The following is a 10,000-nucleotide window of genomic DNA, read 5'->3' as shown; positions in this document are numbered from 1 at the left end:
CTGGAGAGATGACCATAATGCTCTTATGTTCGATTGATGATTGGATTGTTGTCAAGTCACGTGTCTGGAATGAAATTGTTGTTGTGTATTTGAGGCTTGTAGGTCAGGCTTCAAAAGAGGAATTGACTTGACGCCTACGCGCTGTACATTGCATTACCGGCTTAGTATCGGCGAAGTATCGGCGCAGTATCGGGTCGATATCGGCACCCCAACAGGATTATATCAAATATCGGTATGATGTTGATGCCAGGAAAGCACGTTATTAATACAATATGAACACAATCTCGATGCGGATGACAATCACAACAGTAGCACAATACTGACACAATATCTACACAGGAGTGGCACAATACCAGTATGATGTTGATGCCAGGAAAACATGCTATTAATACAATATGAACACAATCTCGATGCGGAAGACAATCACAACATTAGCACAATACTGACAATATCTACACAGGAGTGGCACAATACCAGTATCGGGATAGTATTTCCCCTAATACTGACGCAATACTGTCACAACCTCAACACAGGATTAGCACAATACCAGTATCGACATAATATTTCTCCTAATACTGACACAATACGGTAACATAATCAACCGAAGACTGGTCTCCCACGTGACACGTGGCTCTTGTTTTTCACCGCCATAACACAGACATTTTTCAATGTCTTGTTTGGCGCGGAGGTACAGCAAGTCGACATGGGGCTCAGCACGTGATTCTGCCAGCGGCGTATACATCGCGATATTAGAGCACAGTAGAATTGTACACAAATGTTCTGTACATCCTCGAATGACCTGATCTTTGCGTATATATTGCCACCAACTCTTTTTCATACCGATGTGGATTCTTTTAGATATGTAAACAAGTTAATAAATGGATCAATGAGTAGATAAATAAATTAATAAGTAACTAAATAAGAAGTAAAAAAGTTAATAAATGAATAAATAACATAAATGAATAAATGAAATTATGAATAGATAAATAAATGAATAGATGAATAATAAATGAATGAAATTATAAATAAATATATAAAAATATTGCATAATTGAATATGTCTAATTATTCAAAAATAGAATAACGATAACAAGTAAGAAATTATACAGATACATAAAATATTGATGGTAAGAATAATTTGATTAATTGTTATAATAACAATAATACTATTACTACTAAGAATAGCAATAATAGAAATAGCCATAGCAATAATAAAATAACAACAATAACAATGATGATAATAATTATCATAAAAATGATCATGAAAACAATGAGATTATCATAATCATCAGTATTAGTATCATTGTTGCTGTGTACCCAGTGACTGCCACGGGGGAGGAACATGTTTACATGCAAAGCTACAGCAAAACTTTCCCAATTACACGCTCGTCTGTTATGCTACCCAGGTCATTGACCTTGTGTCGGTGGTGTTGGTAGGTGGTGGTAGGTTGAGAGGGGTGGACAGGTGCTCCTCTCCTCCCTCCATCCATCCATCACTTACACCCATCTTCATCAATCCCAGTCTCCATCGTCAACACTCTATCTCAATTTACTTTGTTTTGGTTGACCGCTTTCGGGGATTGAGGTTGAGGCCATGGGGTAGGTGCAGCAATTCCGAGGTCACCCTTTGCTTTATTTTGCAAGAAAATAAGAATGAAGGAGACTGCAAGAGACTATAAGGCCCACACTAGGCAGTTCCATGTTCATAATGATCTATCATCCCCGTCCATAAAGTTATCTAATCTCTTTTTTTTGTGTGTTTATCTTTGTTTATTTCTATTCATTCATCTATTTTTTTTTGTTCATTTACTTGTCATTTTTTTCATTTGTTCATTTATTCATTTTCATTTATTAATTAATTCTATTATTTCCTTTTTGTTTTCTATTCATTTATCAACATATTTACGCGGTTTTTGTTTATTATTTGTTTACTTGTTTACTTGTTTATGTATTTATTCATGTATTCATTTATTTATTCATTTATGTATTTATATATTTGTCTATTTATTTCTTTAATAATTTATTTAGATGTAAATTAATATATCTATTCATTTATCTAATTACTTACCTATCTATTCATTCATGCATTTATTCATTTATTTATTTAATCATTTACTTATTCATTCGTCTATTCATTCATTTACTTGTGTATTTGTTTCATTATCTATCAATTTTTGCTTATTCGTGTGGTACGTCTTAGCCATCTACACTGATGTTAGTAACTCTGGCGGAGGGATGGGAAGGACGGTAAGCCACGTGTGTATACATAGGTGTATATGATTTTACACACGAATCTACTCGAGCGCACATGCATTCACACACAATCGCGTGCGCGTGCACACACACATACACACACACACACGCACACATACACAAACACACACACACATACACAAACACACACACACGCACACATACACAAACACACACACACGCACACATACACAAACACACACACACGCACACATACACAAACACACACACGCACACATACACACACCCACATGAGCACATACACACACATAGGTAATCTCCCCATTATTTTATTTTGCCCACCATCAATCCCCCTTTCCCCCTTTCTCCCCCTCCCCAACAGTAGAGTTGATAATTGCGTACCACTTGAACAACGGCCGTATGATCATTAGATGAATTCCGTACCAAGTGATTCCACGTCCATTTCCCGGGAACTGCGTTCTCCGTTCTCATTAGTGTGTGTGTGTGTGTGTGTGTGTATTCACTTTCACTTGGTCTTTGGATCACGTGTTGGACTCGTGATCGACAGCTATTTCCCTCCTGGAAGAGAGCTCAGAGCTCGTAGGTCCGATCTATGGGTAATGCTATGACCTTGCACACACACACACACCCAACTCCCCGCCCACGAGAGTTGGAGTAACACCCCTCAGCGCTGCGATACTGATATTATTTCAGCCCCGGGCGAGAGTCGAACCCGGACCTCCGTAGTGGCAGGCCAGAGTTCTAACCACAGCGCCATGTGTGTGTGTGTGTGTGTGTGTGTGTGTGTGTGTGTGTGTGTGTGTGTGTGTGTGTGTGTGTGTGTGTGTGTGTGTCTAAATACCATGTTTGCACCGCTCGCAAAACATTGCCCTGACAATGGACCGGGTTGTTATTCTTAGACACTTCAAAACAAGAGAACGAAAACTCTGGAAAAAAATTTAAGATGAGGACACTAACCCTTACGAGCTGTCTCTCTCTTTCTGCCTGCCGCCAAGCGATTTTATTCAGAGAGCCATCGGAGTCTGCTATATCCATAGTTACAATTCAAAGCACGGGTTCTGTTTCTCCTTCCCAAATAAGATCTTTACCACCGAGGGGGTGGTAGGGCGATAATGATATGTTTAAACGTCACAAACTCCCCCTTATCGGGAAGCTAGGATGGTGCCCCTTACAGAGGACTTTATAGCATGGAATCTAATTAACCATTCCCTTGGTTCAACTTCACCGGTGGCAGGGGTCGAACCACCATCCCCTCGACCTTCGCCGCAAGTTGCGACGCCCTAACCCGCTCAGCCAGCGAACCACGGGAATGAGTAGAATTGTCTGGCGTTAGCTGGAGTTAAAAGAGGAAAAATGTCACCCGGTAAAGAAGGGGTTGATTTAATCAGCACTGTTGTCCTTCTAATCCAGCTGGCGCCAAAGAGGTGCTGTCGTAGTAAAAGGAATTGCCTGGCGCCATCGAGAAGAAAATGGGAAGTGGCACCAGGTACGCAAGTTTTTTTTTAATTTCTCTTTATACTTCAGCTGGCGCCAAAGAAGTAAAGAAATATCCTAGCGCCATCGAGAACAAAATGGGAAGTGCCACTAGGTACGCAAGGTTTTTTTTTTTTAATTTCTCTTTCTACTTCAGCTGGCGCCAAAGAAGTAAAGAAATATCCTGGCGCCATCGAGAATAAAATGGGAAGTGCCACTAGGTTACGGGGTGTGGGGTTGAATCAATTAGAACAATCATTTATGAAACAATTAATGATTTGTGTTCAGGTGATTCATTTTGGGTTCAGAAATCTTTGCACAGTTTTCTGAATCAACACAACTGCGAGATATTTTTCTCTTCTTTTCGTCCTTTCTCTGATTGATCGGCAAATATACATTTCGTTCATCTCATTAAGTAACCAAAGGAAAGAAAACAAAAGATATGGAGTTTACAGAAATGTTTATGTCTTTTTCAAAATGCAAGACTCCTGTTCCACAGCCTTACTCCTTTGCTTATCGTCTATTTTCATTTTGCTTCGAATTACTTTCGTCTTCTCTTTGCATCGTCCTAGGCTCTGTCGACAAGAAAAGCAAGTAGATGATCATAATGAAGATCATTGCGTCCAGGCGTAGGGCAGCTACAGCGAGGCGCGCAGGCGCGTTGGTCAAAAGCTTTGGTTCAAAAAAGAAGAAAAGAAAAAGAAAAAATTTGGTCAAACCTGGAAGGCCGCCGTGAAGCTTCGGTAAACGTTATGTAACGTCACAAGAAAAATTGTATGACGTCATACGGAAACCATATGACGTCATGCGGAAAGTTATGACGTCACACAGAAACCGTTATGACTTCACACAAAAACCGTTGTGACGTCACACGGAAACCGTTATGACGTCACACGCATTAAATATGTCCACAACCGTCGTCTCGGATCGGTTTTGAAATGGCGTTGTAGTTGGTTGCCCACTGGCCCCTGTTTGGGGGTGGGAGGGGGTGGAGTGTGGAGTGTGGCTGAGGAGACAGAAGCTCCTAAGAGAGATTTTCTTCGGTAAGTCGAGGAACAACCAACTAGCAGACAAAGAGTCTGAAACGACGACAACCCTATTTGCAAATTCTTTCCTCTTCTTCGGAAGAAGAGGAACAATGACCTCCTCCTTCCCTACGTTGGGGAAGTGGGGAGGTTTGCAAGGGGCTGGGGGAGGGGGGGCTTCACTGTCCACACAGCAGAGGGCAAAGGCAATGTGGACAAGAATTCTTCTACGAGGTCATGCCCTTTTTCAGTCCGGGAGTGACTTTTGTTTCATTCTTCTTGCCCCCTCCGTTTTCTTTTTTTTTTGGATGCCAGAAAAATAAAAAAAGATACGTCAAGGAAACTCCAACTCCCGCAGATACTACAGCAGGAGGTCACTAAACAAGTGGCGTGGTGCACTTATCACAGTCGTACGGTAGTGTTTTCATTGCTAAAATAATTACGAACACTGTCAAATTCCTCGCGAGGAAGAAGGAGCGAGGACACTAGGTCACCAGGATTGCCCACAATGCAGTGGTTTGTTCACAGTGACGCGGCAGCGCCTTCGCGGATGACGCGAAGTGAACAGAGACGAAAATAGATCAAGTTCTCCTGATCCTCCGAGGTCTCTGTCATCAGTCAAGAAGTCTTCGGCCGGAAGGGGGCCGAAGACGGCTTCTACCTCACCAAACAAAAAAATCATCCGAAGAACTAACGCTTCCGGAGACCCTTTCGAAGACCTCTCTCGTCTTCAGGAGACTCTTCTTCAGGAGGCCTCCGCCCCCAGGAGACCCTCCTGCACGAAGGTCTTCAGCTCTGACGAAGGTGCCCTCTTTTCCGAGCTCGATCCCGGAGGCTGACACGTGCCATCGATGGCTTGTCCTGGTTGTTTCTGTTCATGAGCTGGTTGAACATTTTAGAAACGCTGAGCTTCCTCAGGCGAGGAGAAGTCTGCCCCTTCTGGTTGCTCACTTGTCGAAGAAGTCCGTCGATTGAGTCGTTCACCTGCCGAAGTGGAGGAAGACAGTTAATTTGCGAACGAAAAAAATATTTGAACTTAATAGAATAATTTGATGTTAGCCAAAATAAGTCCTTAAAGCACACAAAAAGCTTTACAGGTTAACATTCATACCATTATACCATGAAAAGACAGAATAGTTCACCAAGGTAAATCTTTTACTAACTTTACGATTCAAGCTGTACAGTATTATATTGTTCTCATGGAGAAAGGCGCTAGTTAACGGCGACGAAATACAATATATCTTAGATATATCATTCTTGAATATATTAGAGATCAATCAGGCCCGGCCGTTGCGAGCTTTGAACTCGGGTCCCTCTGAACGTGAATCCCAAGCGTTACCACTCGCTACGACCGGGCCTGGTTGTTTGAATTACATCGCTGTTACAAGCAATTTATTCTATAATATAAGAGGACATCTAATAGGAAGCTTTGTTAACGAACGTGTCTTTTTAAGCAACTTTGTTTCTCTTTTTTTTCAAGATAATGGGGTCATTATACTTCAGGGCGTTGTATCATCCGTCTGTATTCAAGATCGTTACCTGTGAAACCATCTCGGCTGCTGAAACCTCGACAAAGCTACAGCCGTATTGGTCTGCTAAACGTCTGCCCTCCGATTCCGGCACCTGGGAAAGAAAGAAAAAATATATACATACATATATGTGTATACAGTATATGCAAACTCACTCGGAGTTTATATGTACATGAGGAGGGTCCTTTCAGCTCTTAGGGGAAGGGGAGGACGTAACCAATTTCCCTAAGGTAATAGTGATCCATATCAAACTCTATATAACATGTCGGGTATTACACAATCCTAGGGCAGAAGAAGACCCGGGAATACATTTATGGCGTGATGTGGTGTTAGCTCAAAGACAGAAAATTGACCAATAATATCTGTAAAACTATAAAAAAAAGATACCGTGGCAGCATATAGGTGATTACGTTTCTATTGCTTTTTGTTTATTTATTCAATTATCTATCTACTTATTCATATATTTACTTGTCTATTTATCTCACTATTTACTTATTTATTCATTTATTTATTTGTTCATTTCTGTTTGAAAATTTTACGGCATTACTTCTAGTAGTTTTATTCGTTGATAATATGCCAGTGAAATCTTCATAAAAACAATTACGTTTATGAGCCGTTAAGAATCTAAAAGATATTTTATTTTATGAGGCACTAATGAGGAGTTGGTTAGTTAAGTAAGAGATAAATATAAGAACAAAGTAGGAATGAAAGGGAAAAAATTATATACATTCGTTTACTAACTGCAATAACAGGGACGGTCTTCGTCTGTAAGCCTAAACACAAACTGAGACGCAGCCGACACAGGCAACAAAGGCGACGCAGCACAGAGGGCAGACTTCTTGTTGCTGAATTGAAATACAATTTGAACTTCTCTCTTACTTGAAATGCTGAGGTTGCACATTTATAAGCATTTCAAGTGAGAAAGAAGTTCAAACTACACTTCAGTTCATCAATAGGAAGTCTGCCTTTTCTCTTTGCTGTGTCGCCTGCGTATCAGTTAGGCTTAGAGTCCATTCGCTTCTGTCTTTGGTGGTCATCTTCTAGAAAATCATGAAAGTAAAAAAAAAAATAATAATAATAAAAATGATGCCAGGATCCTTGCGAGCAGAATGCAAAGCTGAGCAAGTTTTGGGTATTGAGGGACCTCTGTTCTTTGTCGAGCTGGGAAGAGAAGACGAGGTTGTACCAACGTCAGCTCACTCGCACCTTGTCTTGATGCGCAGCAGGGAATCATCTTTGACAGGAAAAATCCCGGCATGTATGAATATTGTTCTATACCACTAATGCTCATCATTTGTATGTGTACATATGTATGCACATACACACACATGCACGAACACATACAAATAATGAGCTCTGAGCTCACTGCCGTAGGGTGGTGTCTGGCTGTCTCGACAGAGACTGCAGCAGATCCGAGGTGAAACAAATGTATGAATATAAATAATTTCCGACAGTCGCCACGGGATTTGACCCGAGGTCTTGCTTGCTGCCAATTTATGTATATGTATACATCTATATGCGTGTGTGTGTGTATGTGTGTGTGCGTGTGTGTATGTGTGTTTGTGTATTTGTGTGTGTGTTTGTGTGTGTATATGTGTGTGTGCGTGTGTGTGTGTGTGTGTGTGTATTTGTGTGTGTGTGTACACGTGTGTATATGTGTATGTGCGTGTGTGTGTATGTGTATGTGTGTGTTTGTGTGAGTGTGTTTGTGGGTGTGTGTGTTTGTGTATTTGTGTGTTTGTATGTGTGTATTTGTGTGTATATATGAAGATGTGCGTGTGTGTGTGTGTATGTGTATGAGTGTGTGTGTGTGTGTGTGTGTGTGTGTGTGTGTGTGTGTGTGTGTGTGTGTGTGTGTGTGTGTGTGTGTGTGTGTGCGTGTATGTGTGTGCGCGTGTGTTTATGCGCGTACGCACCTGTGATGTTTTCGTCGGCATCATAAAAGAGGAAGACAAATGCGAGGGTCATCCGGAGCGAAGTTCAAAGGGGTTCAGAGACTCCAAAAGAAAAGAGAGTGAGAAAAAAAAGAGGAAAAGAGAAAAAGATAAAGAAGAGAGAGAAAGTAAAGAATGAAAAAAGAAAAGGGGTGATGGACAAGAACGAAAGAGGGAAAGAGAGAAAGAAAGAAAGAAGGAAAGAGAGAAAGAGAGAAAGAAAGAAGAGAAGAAAGAGAGAAAGAAACTGGAGTACACGAAGAGAAAAACGAAACATAAAAACAAAAAGAATAAAAGAGAGAGAGAGAGCAGACAGGAAAAGAGAGCATCAAGTACAAAGCTATAGTAAGATTTCTTTATTTTCTAAGAAAAAGAAATTAAAATGTTGAAAGACAAAAGGAAAATAGAGTTCAACATTGCGACTAAACCCTGTATCCGCTGCATGACACTCGTGGCAGCCCACAAGATTGTCATGATAGAATTCATAAAGTTCTCTCTAGGGTACAATGGTATTTGTCCATAGCAATATTGTATCATGATAGAAGAGTCAAATAATTGTCTTTTGATCATTGTAATATAAACAGCTACGTTATACGTTCCATATGTACAGTATACACACACATATATTATATATGAATATATGTATGTGTATATATACATATATATATATATATATATATATATATATATATAATATATATTGTGTGTGTGTGTATATATATATAAATGTGTGTATATATAAATGTATATATATATATATATGTATATATATATATGTTGAGACATTCTGACAGGTTGACGTAAGCGGAATAGGAAACACAGGAGTCTTAGTCTTGAGTTTATTCCTGACTAGTTTCGCAGGTATGCTTTTTCAAAGGAATGGGTTTGCAAACGGGCTGTGGGCATCATATACATGGAGTGAACCTCACTACCTCCTCGTGTTACCATAGTTGGTGACGATTGCGAGGATTACATTGTGGCTAACGTAACAATGATGAAATTTTACAATTAGATATGGTGATAACACTAATAACAAAGAAATTGTTAATAGTAATTGTAACAATAATAATGATAACAATGATAATAAAAATGGAAATTTAAATATTTAAATAATAATAGTAACAATAATAATAACAATAACAATAATAACTAATGATAAAAGTAATAATGATAATAATAATAATAATAATAATAATAGATGATAATAATAAAAAGAATAATAATAATAATAATTATTATTATTATTATTACTATTTTTATTTTTATTACTATGTGTTTGAGATGAGGTGTCTGAGAAGTATGGTGGGGGTTACTAGGCTAGATAGAGTGAGAAATGAGGAGGTGAGGAGGAGAACAGGGGTGAAAAAGGATTTGGGAGAGAGGGTTGATGAAAGAATATTAGGATGGTTTGGACACATGGAAAGAATGAGTGACGAAAGACTAGTAAAAGAGGTATGGAAGGCAGGAGTGAACATGAGGGGACGTCCTAGGATGAGGTGGATGAGTGGAGAATGGTTGTATATGGATGATGTTGTGACGACATGAGGAGGAATAGGGGGGTGGGGTAGTATGTGTGAGTAAATTTTGACGCAGCCCGAAGGGATTTCTCCCCGTCCTCGTACTGTGTCTTGCGACACTGCTTCTGACCCAGGGCGGTGGGCAGGGTGGAGTGTATTTAGGGGTGGGAGTGTTTTTATGCCTTTCCTTTTGTGGCTACCTCCCTTTATATGTATGTATGTATTATTACTATTTTTATTTCTATTATTATTACTATTTTATTTTTATTATTATTACTATTATTATTT

General features: G+C 39.6%; 1 protein-coding gene across 6 annotated transcripts in view; it reads right to left on the bottom strand.

The window, feature by feature from the left end:
* Positions 1-4,150: 4,150 nt before the first annotated feature.
* Positions 4,151-10,000, bottom strand: part of LOC143017424 (ras-related and estrogen-regulated growth inhibitor-like protein) — a 111,006-nt gene continuing 105,156 nt past the window's right edge. For all 6 annotated transcript variants that reach the window (XM_076172145.1, XM_076172142.1, XM_076172146.1 and 3 more), the window contains 2 exons: positions 6,272-6,355; positions 4,151-5,716 (listed from right to left, as the gene is read on the bottom strand). In XM_076172145.1, coding sequence (XP_076028260.1) covers positions 5,522-5,716; positions 6,272-6,355 — 279 coding nt within the window. In that variant the 3' untranslated portion in view covers positions 4,151-5,521. The remainder of the gene's footprint in view (positions 5,717-6,271; positions 6,356-10,000) is intronic.

The sequence above is a fragment of the Oratosquilla oratoria genome, chromosome 32 (assembly GCF_046742065.1).
Source record: "Oratosquilla oratoria isolate Oo_2021 chromosome 32, ASM4674206v1, whole genome shotgun sequence".
Classification (NCBI taxonomy): Eukaryota; Metazoa; Arthropoda; class Malacostraca; order Stomatopoda; family Squillidae; genus Oratosquilla; species Oratosquilla oratoria.
The sequence above is the reverse complement of the archived record's forward strand: the minus strand, read 5'-3'. Positions and strand labels throughout refer to the sequence as shown.